The sequence below is a fragment of the Chelonoidis abingdonii genome, chromosome 7 (assembly GCF_003597395.2).
Source record: "Chelonoidis abingdonii isolate Lonesome George chromosome 7, CheloAbing_2.0, whole genome shotgun sequence".
NCBI classification, from domain to species: Eukaryota; Metazoa; Chordata; order Testudines; family Testudinidae; genus Chelonoidis; species Chelonoidis abingdonii.
The window spans coordinates 30,131,276-30,154,240 of NC_133775.1; the positions used below are offsets into that span (position 1 = coordinate 30,131,276).

General features: G+C 46.6%; 1 protein-coding gene across 2 annotated transcripts in view; it reads right to left on the reverse strand.

The window, feature by feature from the left end:
- LPAR3 (lysophosphatidic acid receptor 3) overlaps nucleotides 1–20,182 on the reverse strand; it is a 39,459-nt gene extending 19,277 nt beyond the window's left edge. The window contains exons 1-3 of one of the 2 annotated variants that reach the window (XM_075067770.1): nucleotides 20,128–20,182; nucleotides 2,985–3,030; nucleotides 2,274–2,420 (exon numbers count right to left, since the gene is read on the reverse strand). In XM_075067770.1, coding sequence (XP_074923871.1) covers nucleotides 2,274–2,420; nucleotides 2,985–3,009 — 172 coding nt within the window. In that variant the 5' untranslated portion in view covers nucleotides 3,010–3,030; nucleotides 20,128–20,182. Of the gene's footprint in view, nucleotides 1–2,273; nucleotides 3,031–20,127 lie in introns of both variants that reach the window. The other variant, XM_032798858.2, reaches the window with a different exon arrangement.
- Nucleotides 20,183–22,965: the final 2,783 nt, after the last annotated feature.

Consider the following 22,965-nt stretch of genomic DNA (forward strand, 5'->3'; position numbering starts at 1 on the left):
CATTGGTGGGATAGGGGAGGCTAATACCACCGGCACCATTTGTCAGTCCTTTGTGGCCAAGTGGATGCAGTGTCACCAACTTTCCTGATTTCTTCATATGTCCAGCTAGAGCTGGAGTTGTCTTGCCAGGATGCCAGCAGCTCCAGCACTCCTGTGAATTTCAACCCTGCCTAGGGGGAGAAATCCACTCTGATTGGCTGCCTTCACCACTTGCCCGGGGACGAGCAACAATGAGGGCTGCTGTTGGAGGTATGCAGAGTTCTCCTCTTCTGCCACTCAAGAACTGAATGGAGTTCTGGGATAGAAGAAGGGAGACACCAGTCTCACAGGAGGGGAAGGGGAAGCTGAAAGAGCCGAGCAGCTCAGGGCAGCCCTGCTCCATCCTCCCTCCTTGTGAACAGAGGGTCAGTGAGCTCTGTTCCTCCCTCCCCGCAGCACCCAGCTTGGGAAGGGGGAGAAGGTGGTGCAGCACTCCCATCTCCTTCAGAAGCTTCCAACCTCAGAAGCTTCAGGAGAAGAACTGGTGTGGGAACTGGGCAAACGTAGGGGGTGAAAGCACCTGCGGCAGAGGCTAAAATCACCTGACCCAGCAAGATTTGGCAACCCTAACTGTCACACGCACACTGAGAATGGGCAACAGGAGTTCAAAAATCAGATGACAGGCGAACACACAATCCAGTAGAACCTTAAAGATATGAACACCAGAGTTACGGACTTACCGGTTAACCAGATACCCTGTAAAACCAGAAGTCCTCAATCAGGCAGCAGCACAACCACCAAAAAAATAAAAAAAGCAAATATTGCTTCAGCCACAGGGGAGTTCGGGCTGCAGCCACAGGATAGGCGTGGGTGGGAGTCAGGGCTCCGGGCGGAAGGGCAGCTCAGGTCTTCTGACCCTCAGGAGTACCAGGGCTCAGGGATTTAGACTGGGGGGGCAGCACTGGGGCTTGGGGTTTCAGCCCTGTGGCTCTGTTCCCAGCTTCAGCCTGACGGGGGGTGCCAGGGCTGGGGGGTGCCAGGGCTTGGGGCTTTAGCTACAAGAGGAGCACTGGTTTCAGTCCCAGCGCTCTCTCCGTAACTGAAGCCCCAAGCCCCGCCCCCAGTTGAAACCAAAGCTCCAATCCCTGGTGCCCTACATGGGGCAGTAGCAGGGAGTGGAGCCACAGGTTGAAGCCCCAGTGCTCCTCCGCAGGTCTAAATGCCGAGCCCCAGTTCTACCACAGGGCTAACCCTGGTGGCCCGTAGGATCAGTAGCCCCCCGCCCAGAGTCCTGCAGCCCCAACTCCTCCATAGCTGAAGTCAGTAACATCTTATTCAGAGTTCCAGACAATCTCAGAGTTACAGACAATAGAACAATACACCCATAATAGGAGTATTGTAATATTTGGTGCCCTGTTCAATTTTACAAACCTTCATTATCTATTTAAAGTGTTAAGAGAAAGAAAATAAAGTACCCATCCAGGGCTCTAGATGACTATAACAGTAACATTAAAATACAACATAAAACCCAGCAGTTCTCCCAAAAAGGGAATAACCAATCCACAAACATTCCCTCAACATGCACTCCACTACAAGCCCTTATCACAGCTCCCCATCTCCAAAACTTGGGCAAGAAGACAGGACAACCTGTGTGTCCGGAAAATCAGCAAAACTGAGCTTTTACAGATTAACAGTGGAGAAATTAATCTAAGGTTGAGCGCTCCCCATTGACAGCTCTCTCTCTGATACGGAGGGAAGTTCCAGTTGAAACACCTCTGTGGGCTATAGCTGTAGCAATATAGCACAGTGAAATAGGCAGGTCTCAAGCAAGTTTAGAGTTTCATTGGTCAAGTCCTACACCAACAGGTTAAATACCCACAAAATTTACTCTCTGGCTGGGATTTTCAAATTCAATGTGATTTAGGCACCTAACTCCCTTAGATTCCTTTGCAACTCCCAGTTTTTATTATTTTAATCCAGACAAATATGTTGGTAATGTTGCTGTGGATTTTGTCAAACCTTCTCCTTCCAGAGACCTTTCTGAATTTTTTTAACTATGGAAAAAACACATTTTGTAGCATTCTGCCTACATCCAAACTGTCTAAACCAGCTACCAGACGAAGAGACATTTGGTCTACAACTTGATTGGCCCTATCCTTTGTAATTTTTCACGGTGTGACATCTTGAATCGCCTAAGTGGGCAAGCAAACACTGGCATGTCAATATCCAAGAGATTTTAAGTTATTTTTGACAGGCACACGGATCCTTATACATAATTTTCAATATTGTCTTACCTAAGACGGTCATGACTGTCTTCATAAGCTTCATTGGTGTCCTCCTACGGCTGATGGATCCACTAGTGTGTGGAGATAAGACATTAGTTTTCCTCTGGACGTACATGTAGATTCTTAGGTAAACCACCACCATAATGAAGAAAACAACTAGATTGGAGACAGTCCAGAATATCAGATAACTTCTGCTATAAATAGGAGCCAGGGAAGAACAGGTTGAGATATTGCAAAGGCAGTTCCAACCCAAAGTAGGCACAGCCCCCATAAAAATAGCAATGGCCCAGATCAATAAGATTAAAAAAGTGACTCTTTTCTTTGTGAGGTTACTGTGAATCCTCATCCGCACTACTGACATGTGTCGCTCAACAGCTATCACAAATAAATTAGCCAGAGAAGCTGTCAGGCTGGTGTCCAGAAGCCCCTGACGCAAAAACCATCGGTTAACAGTTAGCGTTTTGGACACAGGGCCAGTGTTGAACATCAAGTATACATAGGCAATGCCAGCAAAAAAGTCTGCAGCAGCTAGATTGGCCAGCAGATAGTAGAAGGGGAAATGAAATCTTTTGTTTTTGACCACAGCTGCTATGACCAGTGAATTTGAAATAAAAATAAACAGGCAGAAGAAGGTCCCAAAACATAAAACAACAACAAGGTTTGTCCCTGACCACTCATCTACTGTGTCAGTGTTGCTCATGTTATAAAAAAAGTCCATACGTTTATCATAGTGGCATTCGTTCATCCTGGATCTGGGCCTTACATCCTAGGGGGGGAAAAAAAACATGAATTAAATTTCATACCTTGTCTTTGCTTGAAGCACTATGCTACAAATACTTTGAGTGTAAACGTTCCCAGAGAATCATTTTCATATCCGGTAGAACTAGTGCAAAAGGAAATGCAGCCTGAAGGAAAAACTGCTCTAATATAGTCACTCTGATTAGGCCCCAATTAAAAAAATTAAATCACATGCTTAACTTGATCTTGATGTCAAATGGGACTTAAGCAGAAGCTTAAAGTTAAGCAAGTGCTAAACTGCTTTGCTGAAACAGGGACTTAAACATTAACTAGTTAACTCTTTTGCAGATGATGAAGCTGAAGCTCAGAGTTTTAGTGATATGCTTGAAAATACACGGAGAGCCAAAAACAGAACCCTGATCTTACTCCCAGTCCTATGTTTGAACCACAAGCCCATCATTTCTCCCAATACCCAGCAAAACACAGAAATCCTACATCTTTTCCAGTTTACTAACCTAGCAACATCAAACTTTTACTTGTGAAGTATTTTCCTGTTTCTGAAGCATGTTAATAGATATAATATGTAAATATACACTATTTAAGGCACATTCTCAATGCATGCACAAAACTCCTATCAGTAGTAAATTAGTTTATATGAATGGATTTCAAGGTGAAAATATGTGGTATTACATTTTAGAATAACTAGGTCCAAGGGTGCAGAGGACAGAAAACTGGTGGGAGAAGGGGCTTTGGTTTGTGAAAATAAAAGTGAAGTGTGGGCCATGGGTTCTGGATTGATAGCCCTGTAGAATAAAGTCTCCTATTCACCCACAAGGAAGGTGAAGCATAGGTAGCAGCAGTGGCATGAGCTTTCATATACTGTGTCAACATTGTTTTGAACAGATCGCTACTAAAGATGGAGAGGGGGATAGTTCATTCTCCCTATTACGTCTCACTTTGACCTGTCTGGGTTGACTATCAACATCAGCCAGGATAGTGTTATTGTGATGTGTTCACTAGCAACTTCACTGAGCGCCAACGGATTTAATGCAGAAGATTAAACAGCCATCAGTTGGTACTGACTTTCAATAATCTTGGCACAAAAAGTGGAAGTGTGCTAGTAAAAATCAGAGGACGCAGAGTTAGAAGGTATTGCCAATACAGAGGAGGAGAGGAATTTCATAAGATTTGGATGACCTTGAAAACTAGAACAACAGAAATAGGATGAAATTTAATAGTGCAAAGCGTAAGGTCATGCACCTAGGGCAGGGGTGGGCAAACTATAGCCCGTGGGCTGCGTCAGAGTTTTTAATCCAGCCCTCAAGCTCTCACTGGGGAGCAGGGTCTTGTCCTGCTCCTCACGTGCCGTGGCTCCACACAGCTCCCGGGAAGCAGCCAGCACGTCCCCCCTTTGGCTCCTACACGCTGGGGCAGCTAGGGAGCTCCACATGCTGCCGCTGCCCCAACTGCCAGCTATGCAGCTCCCATTGGCCAGGAACCACAGCCAATGGGAGCTGCAGAGGTGGCATGTGTGATGTTATTGATATAAACTGGGGCCATATAGAACATGGTTTGCAACCAAGGTCCTGTAGTGGGACCAAATCTTATGTAAAGGGGGTCATATAAGGTGTCTAAGACCAGGTTATGGGTTGCTGGTTATGATTATGCTGTCTGTATCATTTTGTAGTTGAAGTTATAAGTATTGGCTGTATACTGCCTGTATTTCAAATTGGTGCTGTAATTCTGGGTGACACCCCTGACAAGTTGGTGTTAGCTCTGCTTAGCCTGCTTGATGGCCCTTTAAGGACCATCAGCTACACAATTGACCCATTGAGAGGAGGCAGATACGCCTTGTAACTCAGCAAAGTATGCAGGGACTTGCCCATGTGACTCCAGACTCCATTTTGCTGTAACTTTCCACAGTAAGAACAAAGAGGTTCTTACACCTGGAAAAGTCTATATAAGGCTGATGCCTCATCTCCATCTGGTCTTCAATCCTGCTTCTTACCTCTGGAGGGACTTTGCTACAAACTGAAGCTCTACACAAAGGACTGATGCCCCTTCTTTGTTGGATGTACTCCAGAGACTTGATTTGAACCTGCAGTTTACTCCGTCACTGCTACAAGCCTGAACTAAGAACTTTGCCATTACTGTATGTAATTGATTCCATTCAACCAGTTCTAGCTCTCATCTCTTATCTTTTCCGCTTTATGAATAAACCTTTAGATTTTAGATTCTAATGGATTCGCAACAGCGTGATTTGTGGGTAAGATCTAAAGCGTATATTGACCTGGGTCTGGGGCTTGGTCCTTTGGGATCGAGAGAACCTCTCTCTTTTACTGGGGTGTTTTTCATAACCATTCATCCCCAAGATGGGTAGCACTGGTGGTGATACTGGAAGACTGGAGTGTCTAAGGAAATTGCTTGTGTGACTTGTGGTTAGCCAGTGGGGTGAAACCGAAGTCATTTTTGTCTGGCTGATTTGGTTTGCCTTAGAGGTGGAAAAACCTCAGCCTTGGGCTGTGACTGCCCTGTTTGAGCAATTGGTCCTGAACTGGCACTCTCAGTTGGGTCCCACCAGAACCGCATTGTCACAGCATGGTGCGCAGAGCCGCCTGGCCACACCTCTGCATAGGAGCCAGAGAGGGACAAGCCACTGCTTCCGGGAGCTGCCTGAGGTAAGCACCAGCCAAAGCCTGCACACCCCTGACCTCCTCCCATGCCCCAACCACCTGCCCCAGCCCCGGTCTCCCTCCCACCCTCTGAACCCCTCGGTCCCAGCCCAGAGCACCCTCTTGCACCCCAAACCCCTCATCCCCAGCCCCACACCAGAGCCTGAAACCCCATCCAGAGCCCTCACCCCCCCAACCCAACCCCCTACCCCAGACCAGACCAGAGCCCCTCCTCTGCATCCCAAACCCTACCCTCAGCCCCCTCCTGCACCCATCCTGAACCCCTCATTGCTGGCCCCACCCTGGAACCCTCATCCCCAGTCTAGAGCCCATACCCCTCAGCCTAGAGCCCCCTCCCATACTCCAAACCCCTCTGCTCCACCCCAAGCCCGCAGCCCCCTCCTGCACTCCAAACCCATCATCCCTGGCCGCACCTCTAACCAGAGCCCTCACCTTCTCCCGCATCCCAACCCCCAATTTTGTGAACATTCATGGCCCACCATACAATTTAAATACCCTCAGGCCAAAAAGTTTGTCCACCCCTGACCTAGGCTCTAACAACAAGAGTTTATGCTATATGCTGGAAATGTATCAGTTGGAAGTGACAGAGAAGGAAAATGACCAATATACCCAGGTCTATCACAGGGTGACTATGAGTCACCAACATGATGCTCATAGTCATGAAAAAAGTTAATGCACTCCTAGGATGCATCAGGTGAGGTATTTCCAGTAGGGATAGGGAACTGGTATTTCCATTATACAAGGCACTGGAGAGATCTCATTGGAATACTGTGTTCCATTCTGGTCTCCCATATTTAAGAAAGATTAATTCAAACTGGAACAGGTGCAGAGGAGGACTACTAGGATGAACAGAGGAATGGAGAGCCTCCCTTATGAGAGGAGACTCACAGACCTTTGCTTGCTTAGCTTAACAAAAAAAAAGACTGAAGGAAAATATGATTCTCTCTATAAATATATCAGAGAGATAAATACTGGGGAGGGACGGGAGTTATTTAAGTTAAGGGTCAATGTAGGCCTAAGAAAGAACAGTTACTCACCCTCTCATAACTGTTGTTCTTCGAGATTTGTTGCTCACATTGATTTCAATTAGGTGTGCGCACGCCACGTGCACAGTCGTCAGAAAGTTTTCCCCCTAGCAGCACCCATTGAGTCAGCTGTGGAGCCCCCTGGAGTGACGTCTCCATAGCGCACTATATATGACCCTGCAGACCCGGCACCTCCTTAGCTCCTTCTTGCCAGCTACTCTGACAGAGGGGAAGGCAGGTGGGTATTGGAATGGATATGAGCAACACATCTTGAAGAACAATAGTTACAAGAAGGTGAGGAACCGTTCTCTCTTCTTCGAGTGATTGCTCATATCGATTCCAATTAGGTAACTCCCAAGCCTTACCTAGGAGGTGGGGTCGGAATTACAAAATCGCTGATTGGAGCGCTGCTCTGCCGAAAGTTGCATCATCTCCGGCATACTGGATGATGGCGTAATGGGAGGTGAACGTATGCACCGAGGATCAAGTTGCTGCCCTGCAGATTTCTTGGACTGGGACTTGGGCCAGGAATGCTGCCGATGAGACCTGTGCCCGTGTGGAGTGTGCCATTAATGCAGACACTGGGATTTTGGCTAACTCAAAGCACATGCAGATGAAGAACGTGATCCAGGAAGATATTCTTTGCGATACCGGGAGCCCTTTCATCCGGTCTGCCACCGCTATGAATATCTAGTTCGACTTTGTGAATGGCTTAGTGCATTCGATGTAGAAGACTAGTGCCTGCCTAACATCCAGAGGCTGCAATCTCTGCTCACAGTTACTGGCATGAGGCTTAGAGAAGAAAACAGGCAGGTATATGCCTTGACTCGTGTGAAAATGTGACACAACCTTAGGAAGAAAGGCCATGTGAGGCCTAAATTGCACCTTATCCTTGTGGAAGACCGTGTAAGGTGGGTCAGAGGTGAGGGTCTTCAACTCAGACCTGCACGTTGAGGTCACAGTGACCAGAAAAGCTACCTTGTATGATAGATAGAGGAGGGAGCAAGCAACTAGCAGTTCAAACGGAGGCCCCATTAGTTTGGAGAGGACCAAGTTAAGATTCCACGTAGGGACTGGCTGTCTAATCTGGGGGTGGAGGCGTTCCAGGCCCTTGAGAAAACGTCCCACCATGGGATTGGCAAATACTCCTGGATGGAATGCCGAGATAGCAGCGAGCTGTATCTTGATGGATGACATTCCTAGGCCTTGTTGTTTCAGGTGCAGAAGGTACTCTAGGATGAATGGTATAGGCACCTGGATTGGAGGTCTGTGATCCTGGGCACACCAGCAAGTGAACCTCTTCCACTTAGCTAGATAAGAGGCCCTGGTGGATGGTTTCCTCCTGCCAAATAGGACCTCCCTTACAGGTTCCAAGCACAGATGTTCCATGGAGTTTAACTATGAAGCTTCCAAGCCATGAGATGGAGAGACTTGAGGTCTGGGTGGAGCAGGCGAACGTGGTTCTGAGTGAGCAGGTCGGGGTGGAGGGCAACACAATTGGGGTGTCCAGTGACAGTTCCAAGAGAGTGGCATACCAGCGTTGTCGAGGCCACCAGGATTACCTCCATTCTGTCCCTGCGGACCTTGAGAAGAATGTTGTGTGCCAGAGGGAACAGTGGAAAGGTATACAACAGGCAGCCTCCCCAGGGTTGCAGAAACACATCCGTGACCAAGAAGCAGAACATTGGGCACTTCCTGGTGGCAAACAGGTCGACCTGGGGAAACCCCCACCATTGGAAGATGGAGTGTATGATGTCCGGACAGACGGACGACTCGTGATTGCGGAACGATCTGCTGAGGTGGTCTGCCAGGTCGTTCTGAGCCCCTAGGAGCTAGGATGCTTCCAGGTGAATGGAGTGGGCTATGCAGAACTCACAAAGCCTGTGGACTTCGACACAGGAGGAGGAATGGGCTCCACCCTGCTTGTTGATGTAAAACAGGGCAGTGGTGTTGTCTGTCCTCACTGCCACACACTGGCCTTGCAGCCAGGCCCAAAAATCTTGGCATGCTAGATGTACTGCCCTGAGCTCCTTGATGTTGATATGAAGGGAGAGCTCGTCCCAAGACCATATGTCCTGCATTTGTAGACTTCCCAAATGTGCACCCCAACCCTGAGCTGATGCACCGATTACCAGGGACAAGAAGGGCTGGGGGCTGTTGAAGGGGACTCCTTCACACACTATCCAAGGGTTGAGCCACTATTGGAGGGACTCAAGTATGTGCTCTGGTACTGTCACTACTAAGTCCAAGTTGTCATGTCCCGGGCGATAGGACAATGCAAGCCACGCTTGCAGTGGTCTGAGCCTCAGCCGGGGCATGCTGGACCACAGAAGTGCAGACTGCCATGTGGCCGAGGAGATGTAGGCAACCCCTTGCAGTACTGGTCGGGAATCATCTGAGGCCATGAATGATGTTTGACATGGCTTGGAATCGTGTCTCCGGCAGAAATGCTTGTGCCTGCACAGAGTCCAGCACTGCTCTGATGAACTCTGTTCTCTGGGTTGGAGACAAGGTTGACTTGTTCACGTTGAGGAGGAGGCCCAGTCTCTCGACAGCAGATCTGACGAACCGGACCTGAGATTCCACCTGCTCCCTGATGCACCCCCTGAGCAGCCAGTCATCAAGATAGGGGTGTACCTGTCTCTTGCGAAAGAAGGCTACTACGACTGACATCCCCTTGCTAAAAACTCAGGGGGCTGTCAACAAACCAAATGGGAGGACCGTGAACTGATAGTGTTTGACCATGAACCTTAGAAACTGTGCGTGGGGCGAATGGCTATGTGAAAGTACGTGTCTTTCATGTCGAGGGTGACATACCAGTCTCCTGGATCCAGAGGAGGGATAATCGTGCTCAGGGAGACCATATGGAACTTCAGCTTCACCAGGAATTTGTTGAGTCCTCACAAGTCTAGAATGGGTTGGAGACCCCGCTTTGCCTTGGGGATTAGGAAATAGCTAATTTAGCTCCTGAGGAACCTCATCTGCTGCCCCTATGGCAAGGAGAGATTACACCCCTGGGTAAGGAGCTGCTCATGAGAGGGGTCCCTGAAGAGGGACAGGGAAGGGGAGTAGGAAGGAAGGGAGGGGAGGAGCAAATTTGGAGAGAATATCCCACTTGTACCATGCGAAGAACCCAGCAGTCCAATGTTATTTGGGACCAAGCACGGTAGAAGAGGGATAGATTTTTCAGAAAACAAAGGGAAGGATCCAGTGCTGAGATTGGTGTTCCATCCTCGGGTGCACCTTGAAAACGACTGCTTTGAGCCCGATGAAAGTAAAGTCAGGCCTTGGTGCCCAGACTGAGGATGGGAGGGCTTGCGCCTGCCTTTCCTGTCCCTGCGTCTGTAGGGATCCTGCCATGGCCGAGGAGGTTATGACCACTGTTGCTGCGGTTGGGGCTTAAAGGGCTTTCTTTGCATTGCTAGGGTGTGCATATCCAAGGATTTCATTGTAGCCCTGGAATCCTTTAGGCCAAGGGTAGGTAACCTATGGCATGTGTGCTGAAGGCGGCACGCAAGCTGATTTTCAGTGGCACTCACACTGCCCGGGTCCTGGCCACCAGTTTGGTGGGCTCTACATTTTAATTTAATTTTAAATGAAGCTTCTTAAACATTTTAAAAACCTTACTTACTTTACATGCAATAGTTTAGTTATATAAAAAAGTTAAAATGTATTACTGGCACACGAAACCTTAAATTAGAGTGATTAAATGAAGACTCAGCACACCACTTCTGAAAGGTTGCCAACCCCTGCTTTAGGCTAAGCAGCTTGGAGTCTGTCTGTTCAGCAAACAGACCCACCCAATTGAAAGGCAGGTCCTGCATAGTTTCTTGAACATTGGGCGGAAGCCCCGAGGCCTGCAGCCATGAGCTATGCCTCATGGCAATGCCTGAGGACAAGATGCACGCCGCCAAGTCCACAGCATCCAGTGAGGCCTGTAAAGAGGTCTGTGCAATTGTCTGTGCAGAGGTCTGCTGATTGGCAATCCTGAGTTGCAAGCCTCCTGTGGAGTATACTTTGCGCTCGAATAAATCCAGGTGCTTGGCATCCTTGGATTCAGGTGCTGGGGCTTGCTTCCCCTGCCTCTCCTCATTCACTGTAGTCACCAACAGGGAACAGGGCTGCGGGTGTGTGAATAGGTACTGGTACCCTTTAGAGGGAATGAAATATTTCCTCTCCAGCCGCTTGGAGGTGGGAGGGATGGAGGCAGGGGTCTGATAAATGGTCTTTGCATTTGCCTGGATAGTTTTGATGAGTGATAGAGCGATCCTAGATGGTCCCTCTGGTGCCAAGATATCCACCATAGGATCCTCGGACTCTACCACCTCCTCAGCCTGCAGGTTCATAGTCCATGCCACCCTCCATAGGAGTTCCCAGTAGCACAGCTATCTATAGAGGGAGGCCCGGAGGTCGAGGTGCCCGCCACAGCCTCATCCAGGGAGGAAGACAAGGAGGCCAGAGAGGGAACTGGGTCCCCCTGACGTTCCCGGTCCTCTGCTACCTCCTACCCTGCCTCTAATCCAGGGTCAGCCACCCCAGGGTCAGGGTGAGGAACAGAGATGGGTTCCAGGGGAGGTGGTAGTGCTGGTAGCTCCTCTGCATCCCTCGGGGTGGGATGGCTGGCTGCTGCCTCCAGAACCCTTGCCTCAGATGCCGCCGAATGGGAGCCCCTGGACTGGGTGCCCTGGGCCTGGTGGTACACCTAAAGGGTTCAAAATGGCCACTCTGCTGTCCCCTGACATAGCATGGGCCATGGTGCCACACACCTGTCTGGTCTGCCCTTTGCCAGCTTGCATCGGGCCTGCTCCAAGACTTTAGATCCCATCTCCGAACATGAAGATGTGGACTGTGACCATGAGGGCCAGGGCGATGCGGAGTGCTGTTGGCCAGGGAGCAGTGCGCGATGACCTGGAATGGTCCCGAGACAGACTGTGTCGGGACCAGGAACTACTGCATGACAGCGATCGACACCACGAATGGGAGCACTGGCAGGACCTGGAGCAGTGCCGCGAGTCACATTGGCACTATGAGTGCAACCAGTGCCACGAGTCTGATCAGTGCCGTGAGTCCAAGCAGTATCTTGCCTTCGATGGCACTGAGGGGAAGAGCATTGCAGGCTTTCCGCAGGATGATGCCGCATGCTGTGGCATCGGGATCTTGGCACAAAGGGCAGGGAACCGTGGTGCCGTCATGTCTATGAGGTCTCTCATAGCCTCAAATGTGTCTGGGATGGAAGGCAGTTGTACCTTCTCCACCACCTAATACAGGGAGTCCAATTGCACCGGACTCAATGCCCCCCTTGCGGGACCAAAGTCAACGTTGCTGGCTCCAAAATTTTCTGCACTGGGGGCTCTTCCCTGGCACATGCCCCACTGGCCAGTTCTGAGGGGTTGGGTCCTGAAGTTGGGGAACCACTCCTCGCTTGTTTCTAGTGCTGTTTCTGACCCGGGGAATGGGACCAGTGCTGAGTCGTCTCCAATTGCTTCTGTACCAGAGAGTGGAGGTGCTGCAGGTCTCGTCCAGAGTGTTTCTGTGGTGCCGTCTCTGCTACTGCCGGGGCACTGCGCACTGATGCACTCGGTGCTGGGCCCTGCCGCACCGATGCTGGTTGCAGTCTAAGTGCCACCTCCATGAGAAGCTGCTTCAGTCTAAAGTCCTGCTCCTCCTTTGTTCTTGGGTGAAACCCTTTGCAAATCCTGCACTTATCCACCTGATGGGTTCCCCCCCAGACATTTTAAGCAAGCATTGTGGGTGGTCACCCATTGGCATAGGCTTGTTGCAGGACCTGCAGGGCTTGAACCCCTAGGACTTGGGCATGCCAAGTCCCCAGGGAGTGTGTGGTTGGGGTGAAAGGGAACTCCCCCCAAACTCCCAACAGTGAACTATTAACACTACACTAACTAATAACTTACTAAAATAACTAAGGAAACAAATACTAAAGTAAATAGAGCTAGAGAAACATGGAGAACTTGCTGAGCAAGACGCCAAAGTTCCAACAACCGTCACTGGAGGTAAGAAGGAACTGAGGAGGCGCTGGGTCGGCAGGGTAATATATAGAGCACTATGGAGGCGCCCCTCCAGAGGGCTCCACAGCTGATCCAATGGGTGCTGCTAGGGGAAAAGCTTTCTGACAACTGTGCACACAGTGCACACAAACCTAAATGGAATCGATATGAGGAATCACTCGAAGAATAAATTTAAATTTAGGTATGAAATTTGACAAAGATATCTAACTATCACAGGAGCGAAATCTGGAACATCCTTCCAACAGGAGTAGTGGGGACAAAAAATTGAACCTCTTTCAAGACTGAGTTTGGAAAATTTATAGAGGGTATGGTATGATGAGATTGCCTACCATTGCCTATGGCTCCTCTGTGACTGCTATTGACAAATATTGCTAATGGCCGGAGATGGGACACTAGAGGGGAGGGGTCTGATTTACTACAGAGAATTCTTTCCCAGGTGTCTGGCTAGTGGATCTTGCCCGTATGGTCAGGACCTAACTGATTACCACATTTGGGGTTAGGAAAGAATTTCCCCCAAAAAATATTCAAACTAAGGCCTGCCCTTGCCCCTTCACCAAAGCACACCTTTATGCTTTTATACCTCCTCTTACCCCGCTTCCTCACTGCCTATTATTGCCATGGTCACAGGAGCCAAATGCATGCTACTGTAACACTGCCAGTCTGTTCCTGTCCTCCCTACACCTTACTTCTCCCCGCACACACACAAATCACAAGTAGGAACTGGGAGAAAAAAAGCTCAATGTGAGGGAGAGGCTGAAGAATTGAAAAGCAAGGAACCTTGTTAACCAGAGGAAACAGAATGAACAAAAGGATGAGTTAGGGGGAACATCTCAACTGTCCTTCCAGGTTGAATAATATGGCAGGATGGCCAACTGGGAAGAACGGGTGGAGAAAAGGAACACCCAGCCCAGGAGCTGGGTGAATACAAAGAAAACTCAATCCTTTGACTCCCACTGGCTGATTCCCCACTAGAGTTTACTCTCACCAGCTAACAACAGAACAAAGTAATTGTCTTCACAGGATTTAATACATATTCAACAGGTTAGTTAACATGTTTAAAATGCACCTTTTTACCTAGTGTAGATGTGACCTTTAATTTACTTGCTTAGCACTGTTACCAGATAAGCTTGGAAGATATTTAGGTGGTGGGAGGCCAAAGTTATGGCTTGTCTAGTTGGAATTTTTGACAAGGCTGGTTTAACATGACAACAATCCTTTAAGAAGTTATTGTACATTTATGCCCTTTGAGCATTTGATATTTTACGGCTTTTAAAAAAAAAAAATCTCAAGAAGGATGGAGCATTTTCTTTCCGCCATAACACATAAAAACTGTGCAAAAGGTCATGTTTTTGTGCCCAGAAATCTGCCTTCTTATGCTAGTTCTGAATCAGTCTCTCTCTCAACTTCTCAGAATAAAGGATCTCCTTCCTACAGCTCTTAATTTGAGGATGTTCTCAATTTCTGGCAAGAGGAAGCCTGCACTAGGTCTACACTGCAGTCATGAGTTGAAAATTCTGTCATCTCTACTCCCTCGTTCCATGCCAGGTAGCTCAGAAAAAAGTTGGAAACAGGAAGATCATTACAGCATATCTTATTTTGAGGTCAAACCACCAATTTCTAGAGCTCAATACCTTCAGTGTTTATTTTCCGGATTGAGCATTACCTTCAGCAGTAGCACATGTTGCTCAATAGGATTTTTTTCCCATATTGGAAGGACCATAACACAGCAAGACAAAAAAGAACTATGCACTTTCAGTTATCTAACAGGAACACAGGAATTGCTATACCAGATTAAGGCAGAGGAATCCTGTTTCTGATGGAGACTAATACCAGATGCTTCGGAGGAAAGTGCAAGAAACCTCACAGGACACAGTCATGTAATAACCAGCCCCTTGAGGAGGTTTCTTCCTAACCTCCCCCCCCCCCCCCCCCCATCTGCTGGACCTTGGTTTACGAGCAGAAGCATGAGGGTTTTCTAGCCCTTTTCTTTTATCTATGTAATGTAACTCTACATAATCTCATTGCAATAATAGTTTGGATAAACACGGAGTGCCCAAATCAGCTTTTCATGCACATTTATCCAAATTCTCATTCCATTTAGATCAGCGCAATCCCATTTCAAATCACTAGAATATATGTGGGGGGAAATTGTCCCAGTATGTTTAAGAGCTGTTGTAAGGCTTCAGTGTGGTTAAGTGGTTAGAACACCAGAGTAGGAGCCAGTGTTTTATTCCCAATTGTGACAGACTCCCTCTGTGTCCTCCATCAAATCCTTAACCTCTCTGTGCCTCTGTTTCACCGCGGTGAAATGGGGATATCTATATAAAATAGAGACATATATAAAGCACCTTGAAATCCGATAAAGAAATGTGCTTCACAAATAGAAACTATTATTTATGGCCCAATATTTTGGCCCAATAACTGAGATAAGTCTCCTGAACTCTCATACCTCATGGTTCTTCTAATGAAGCTGTCATTGGAGCTTGCAAAGCAGTGCTGAGCACCAGTGGTATCCAGCCACATATGTAGGTAAAGGTAAAACTGAGAAAAATGTTAACAGGGTGATGCAGATGGAGCTCACATTATTACTGAAGAGATTGCCTAGGCAATCATTGCCCAAACTGTTGTCAGAACTTCAGGTTATGCCTTAGGGAGTGCTTCCTCAATGAGAGATCTTCCTTGCATAGTCATTCCCAGAAAAAGGAGCTTTCTGCCTCTTCTACCTCACAAAGATATAATGTGCTTTCAGTCTGTAAGCTACCCTTCATTTTTCTGGTTAGAAAATTGATGTCATAACTCCTTTACTTTCCAATGTCGTAAATACATTGTAGAATGCCCCCCTCCTGAGATTGGTTTCAAAAACTGAAGTTTGGAAAAATGAAGACTGATAGGAACCACACTGTTCAATCTACATATAAAAACAATATCCATTTACCAAAGTAAGTGTGAGCTAATGCGTTTTTTATACTCCACTTGCACACATCTGAAATTGCATATGAAATAACCCAGCGGTATGATTGCACCAATAACTCGAGAAATGCATTCAGCTCAAAAAGAACAAGGAAGGGTGTGTAATGCAGCAGAAGCCAAAAATGTTAATATGTAACCATAACAGGGAATTTAAAGAGGTAAATACTTTGGGGTTTGTTTGGTTATTTTTAAAAGATCGAGTTAATTTTAAAAAGAATCGATAGATTACAAGTACAACTGAGAGAGAAAGTCTCGAAACACAAGTTTCAATTTACAAAAATCATGACCTATCTATTTTAAACTAAAAAAAAAACATGTAAGCTTGTCCAGGAACGTCTCAGAAGCTTCGATAACGGCTTTTCTATGTTACCATCCTTGGGAGTTGACAAAACCTTTGTATGGAAGAATCTAGAGAGAAGCACAGGATCTCAGAAGATTCATTTTTAGCACCTAAGTTGATGCCCTTAGAATTCCCTGTGGTTGAGATTTTGTGAGACTTAGTCCATTTTTCATGCAACTGGGAATATACATTTTAAAAAGCATTATTTTAAAAACCCAACTTGCACAAATTAGAAAACAAAAGGGCTGTAAAAAGTGTAACCAGATAATATTTTAAGCTCTTACTGCATGAGCAGCTAACCTTTTTATGTCCAATTTTGAATAGCTTTATTGCTGTTTCCATTAAAATGCTTCACCTATGTAATATTTATCTGGAATTATTCTCTAATTAGAGAGCCCTAGATTCCTGTGACAGCCCTATGCATTTCTGGGGTAACGCAGTTTTTTTAAAGGATACTTTTTTTTTTAGTTCAAATTGTGATGCCATATGGATTTGTATGTATGAGCAGCATAAGTCACTTGTCCTTGAGTTATTCCCTTTGGCGCCTAACATCTGAGGTTTTATTATTTACCAGAGAGCCTTGTATTGTACCCAAGATATGTCGAGTCAACAAAGGGCCTTAAGAAAAGACTACTCGGTTTCTATACCCTATTCTCTCCCAAGAGAGATTTGAGATCTAAAACTAAATATGTAATTGCATGGGCCGTCTGAGCAATGCTACCAGCCACTCACAGAAACTTGTACAGAAGACTGATGGATATAAATCACTAATTCAGGTAGCAACATTATTGGGACTCAAGTGGAAAGTCTATTCTGTGTGAATGATACCTCTGTTCCTTTATAGGAAGTTGCAGACGATGGAAGGTCTAGAGCTACAAGACACATTTAAAAGAGTTTTACCAAGGCACAGCTAGTCTGAAGTTTAGGCTCTTTGAGCTTTTAAACTTTATTACTGTCTAGTTTAAAGCTACCTTATCAGAGTCATTTGCAATGCCCTGATCCACTACGGAAAACTGTTAAGAGCAGATACCCAGTAACTCACTAGTTACCACAAGATTAGGTTCCAGGCTTTGGTAATTTAAGATCTTCTAAAATTATGGTTTAGGAAGTCTCCATATGGAGTCCAAAATAAAAACTTCATAGCAAAGCTTTCATTTAAAGTCTTCCTGAATGGGACTTTGAAAGGAGCTGGCAGGCTATCCTTTAAATGTGGAAACAATCTCAGCATTTTAAATATTTAAAAGCCAGTCAGACAGCTTTTGTATTTTGTTACATTTCTTCAGGCATGTTACACCAATACCTGTCCTCTAGCTTTCAAGCTGAAGAGCCCACATACCATTCTGTTCTTCAGAACTTTCTGCCCAGCTTACTGATGATCAACAATTCTACTTTTTAAATTAATTATTTACTGTTTTGTGCATAACTAATGTACAATGAACACCCACCCCAGCCAGAAACAAAGCCTCCCTTAAAACAAAATGTAATCAGTACAATTAATTGAACATGATTCTTTGGATAGGGTTGCTTTTTATCATCCCTCAAGGAGCTGACTCTGATCTATGGTAGGTACATAACTGTAGGTGACGTAACGTGCATGTCTCCTCAGCTCTGGCTTTTGCTCAGAATCATGTCATTTGAAATCAGAAGATATATGGCCATGAATCTGACTTATTATGAGAATAACTATAGCTCAGAGAGGAATAGATAACTTTTCCTTACATGACAAAAGACAAACAAAAAACCCCCAAAAGGACGATAAAATATGAAAACCATTTTCCAAAACAACTCCCAGTAGATTTTGTCTTACTGTGTCTATCTTCTGCTACATCATATACATGCAAGGGGAAACACTGTCTTGATTTGTGTCCTGTGCAGCACCGATCTATCAAACTCAGAAGCTGTATTTGTATAGCTGATAATGAACAATTGTGTGCACGTGGGGGCACAGAAATGACTGGACTTCACAACAGCATCAAGAGGGCAGACATGCACAGTCTGGTTTTTAAACACAGGTCTCTCACATTCATAGATGCTAGAACTAGGGGTGCTACTGCACCCCCTAGCTTGAAGTGTTTTCCATCAGATATAGTGTTTACAGTTTGATTCAGTGGCTCTCAGCACCCCCACTGTACAAATTATTCCAACACCCCTTCTCACATTACGGGGGAGGGAGGAACAATAAATATGATCCCTTCATGCTGATAGCAGCTGCCTCATTGTTGCTGAATGCTCCTGATTAAATTGCACTGAAATTAAAATAAAAAACGTTGAGGGTGACCTAGCCAACTCTCATTTTTGCACCATACCACAGGGTTTGTTTTGCTGTATGTTCTGTCATACTTTTGAGAACTGCACAAAGGAGGACAAAAACCAAAATGCAGGCCAGTTTTCTCCTGCTACAGCACAAAAGTTACATGTCTGGCTACAAATGGCCATTCTGGATTAAACAGCGCTCCAAGTGTAAGGAGCACTGTATTACAGCCCATACAATGTTCTCTTCTAAATTTTCATTGCAGGAGGATGAATATTATGCCTACCTGCCTGACCCTCCATTGCAGGGAAAAATAAAATACGAAGAAGCAATGTTTTCTCAAGTACACCCTTGACAAACACATATAGTAAATTAATGTCATTGCTTTTTTTCAATTTACTTTTCATTTGTGGAAACTTGTCATATTTTTTTTTTATGAAGCCCAAACCTGAAGCAGCAATTTATCTAAAACTGCTAAAACATTTTATCTGGAGTAAAATAACATTTTAATTAACATAATATTGTAGTGACTAGTCTGTTGATGCATGAGTTGTGGAAATGTGATACCTGTAAATTCAAACATTTGCATAACAGACAACCAAAAAATATATGGTCATATTTACGTTAAGTTGTGGAAACTAATCATTGTCACCAGCGATGGTAAGAGTGTTGCAACAGTTATTTGTGACAAATCACGCAATAATTTGTAAACAAAGAACTGTAATTTCACACTCATGCTAGTGAGTATAAGTCTTTAAAACAATGAGTCCCATGAGTGATTTGCCCTTCCATTCACCAGTAAGTGGTATAGATTTCATAGTACATTAGTTCACAGCATCTTTTTAAATTATTCATTTATTCTTAACAATAGGTCAACACAGGAAGCATACATTTTGCTAATACGGCTTAATCGAGTGCTTAAACTACTTAGTGTATTTCATAGTCGTAGTATTAATAAGTTTATCACAAAGGTACTCTTGTAATGTGTCACCCCTGCTGCCAGTATCAGGACAGACTTTTCAGAAAGATAGGTTTGAAATAAGGTGCAAAATACTTGCTCCTCCTAGTAAGATAATGTTTATCTACCCTGACAATAGGCAAAACACTGCAGAACAATGTGTCTAGAATTCAGGTGATTAGATATCTGAGCACAGATGTTAAAGTGATCTGAGAGCAGGTATTGATTAGGCATTGCATTGCTTGAGCTATTTGTTCTAGCTATCCAGGTTCTTATACTGCACCCATCCCTGTGGTATCACAACTGGACTGCAATAACTAATAACAAACAGCATTCTGCAGCACGGAGATTTTGGTGGTCAATTTTCCGCGGACAGATCAGCCACTACCTGTGTTTGACAGCCAAGGGACAACAGTGAAAGGTTGGGTTTTTCAAAGCAGTGCCGGGGGATCTAGGTTCACAGCTCCGTTCCAGTGTAATACCGGAGGAGGGTTAGCCCCCCTGCCTGGATTTGAAAGTTTCAGCCACGTGCATGGAGGAATTGGGTGAAATGCTGGCCCCACTAACGCCAGTGGGTGTTTTGCCAGTGACTTCCCTGGGGGCACGACCCCCCCCCTACACCGTTCTACACGGCGCGCTGTGACCCGCCCCGGAGAGGTGCACAGCACATCCCACTCCCCGAGACCCACGGTGGGGCAGGTCCCCGCGGAGCAGCACCCTCCGGCCGGCTGCGGCCCCCGGGCCAGGCAACGCCCCAGCTGGACTCCGCGCGGTCGCTGCCCAGAGGGACTTTCCGCCGCTGGGCTCGCGGATCCCGCAGCCCAGCCCGGCCCTGGCACCCCCCGCCACGGGGGCTACTCACCGCTGGCCACCTGCTGGGTTCAGTCGCCGTCCCGCGTGCCCCGCTGGTGGGAGCCCGCCCGGCATCTGCCCGCCCCTTGCCGGCCCGGGCATCCCCCGAAGGGGGCGGGACGGGCGGGGGCCGCCTGCCTTCGCAGAGCCAGGCGCGTTTGACAGCGGCGCCCGGCTCCAGCCGGGGGCGTGAGCTGGCTGCGCTCACCCCTCGCAGCCCGGCCCCGCCTGCCCAGGTGGGGAGTTAACCCTCGCTCGGGGAGCTGGGGCTGCCTGCAGGAGCCTGTGGGAGCGCGGGGCGCTAGACACCGCTCGGAGAGGGCGGGGAACGCTGCACCGTCTCTAGTGGCCAAGGGCATTGCACGGGGCAGATGCCCCCTCGCCAGGGTGTTCCAAGCCAAGCCTGGCGCCCCTAGGTTGAATGGGCCGCCCCCAGCTCCTTTCCCAGCAGCAGGGTCCCTGACACCCCCAGGGGATGCTTCTCAGGGCCCTGCCCAATTCCCCGGCTACTCCTCTAGGTTTGGGAGTTGCTAAAGCCCAGCCCTCCCTGCAGGAGGGTGCTGAAGGGTGAGGGACATCAGGCTTTCCTGGGGAAGCTGGAGCCAGCCAGAGCAGAAAACAGGAAAGTGGAACAGGTCTAGCTGTCTCCTAGCCCTGTCCTGTGAGACTGTAAGGTGGGGGGAGCCGGCTCCATAAACTCAAAGCCATCGCTGTTCTCCATAGTTAGGATGAGAGGGAATTTACTTTTTGCTAAAATACAAGAGAGCAAGAGCCTGTAGCGAAGGTGGTCTCCCACTGCAGGGAGATGAACCACAAAGGAAGGGAATGTAAAGAAAGAGACCTGGGTAAACACCACAGCTTGTCTCTTTCACCAACAGATGTTGGTTCAATAAAAAAAAGAGGTTCTCTCACCCATCTTGTCTCCTCAGTGTGTAAAGGCAGCCTAAAACTTCTCACTGAAATACTGAACAACTGGTCTCCATCTATGGACCTGGGAGGAGGGAAGATACTTTCCCCTCCAGAACAGTCCTGTGTAGCTCTTTAAGGTTGGTACCTAACAGCACACTCATTTTACAAAAATGGACTAAAAGCCTATGTTTTCCAAAGCAATCTACTAATTTGTAAGCTTTAGGCCGGACCCAGAAAGCATAGGGCAGAGATGGAAGAGTCCATTGCACCCCAGCTCCTAAAGGATTGTTTCCTTCATTATATTGTCCAGTCTATGTCTAAAATGAATGGGGCATGATTACTACCCTGACAGCAGGGGTGGGGGAGAGGGGAGTCTGAGAAAATGCATACTCCCTGGAAATTAAACAACTAGAAAACAAAAACTATACATCAAAAATGTTCTGGCTTACTTTGAGATCTGTTATTTATCCTTTGAAACAGTAGGTGGTGGTCTGCAGTGAGGTGGCTGCTCACACGGTCCCTGTTCCTTGTTTCTCGCTGCTAAATTGCATTTAAAGATGCTACAGTTACATTCAACACTGCTAATATTACTTTCCCTGTCAGCAATGGCTGTAGTTGTACCCAGGATGTTATGTGATCTCCAGTGGGAGGGGAGGTGCCTGGACAACAAATCTCGCTATCAAGGTGTGGTACATCCTATGAAAAGATGTGGGATCCCCTGCTGTAAAAGATACTTGTATTGTTTTTAATTAATTAGTTAGTGATTACAAACACAACAAAGCACTTGGCAGAGATGAAGGGCTAAGAATTGTCACCTTATTGTGCAGGATAAAACTACTATGTAGATACTACTCTGCATTTGAGTGAAGACGATAAGGGGGGCATGCAAGGCCCTATCCATCACTCAAACCCAAGGTTAAGGGCTCAAAGAGCGGAAGGTTCTTACACAAGCTTACTGCCCTTGGTTCAATTTCATCCCTAGAGAACAATCCAGTTATAAACCAAGTTTTTCTGAGACTATTGATTCTAAGGCAATAAGAATTCAGGGGTGGGTCCTGCATTGGCATCTAGGAAATAAACCGTTTTTAAGGACATCATGATAAAGTCCTTCTACCCCCACACACCTCCCAACATCTCTTTGGAATCCTTTCTGAGCATCAGGCAAGGACAGCAGGAGGAATGCAGTAGCATAGCCTAGGCTTATATCATCTTGTAAAGATCAAAACACTAACAATATAGCCACAAAAAACAATGACTGAAGTCTGCATAAGAAAGACACTTTGTTCATGGTTTTTGTTTTTACTCTTTGCTATTGCTCAGGACTCAGAAGATCCCAAAAAATAAGTAAGACTTTGTATTTAAACAAGGAACCTACCCGGACACCAGAGCTGGAACCCACAGGTTCACCTCCAGAAAACATCATTAGAGCCATGGAAACAGAAGTTACAGTTAACTTGAAAGAAAACCATGTGAGCAGCTAAGCTAGAATACCAAGGGCTGGATTTACAGCTTCCTTCCCTCTGTAACACTATTACATTGAAGGAAAGCAAGAGAAAATTACACCATAGAAACCTAATTAGAGAAGCCATCAGATCAAACCGCAGTAGTCATGCAGCTAAAATGAATACAGAAACAAGCTTTGGCATTCTAAAATGGAAGCATCTACAACAGGATAAGTCAGAGACATAAAGGTGAAAGGAGATCTGATTTAACTAAGAGGTTAACGACATAAGCCCCCATCCTGCAAACATTTATGCATGTGAATAACTTCATACATGAACAGTCCCAGTGAGCTCAATGGGGCTACTTACATTCACGTTTGCAGGATCGGGACCTTAATTCTCAGTTATTCAGCAACCATGGGACGAGAAGGGAGTCTTGTAAAACGTCTTTTCTGAATGCAGGTGCTCAGACATGATGGTGATGGGCACACTATAAA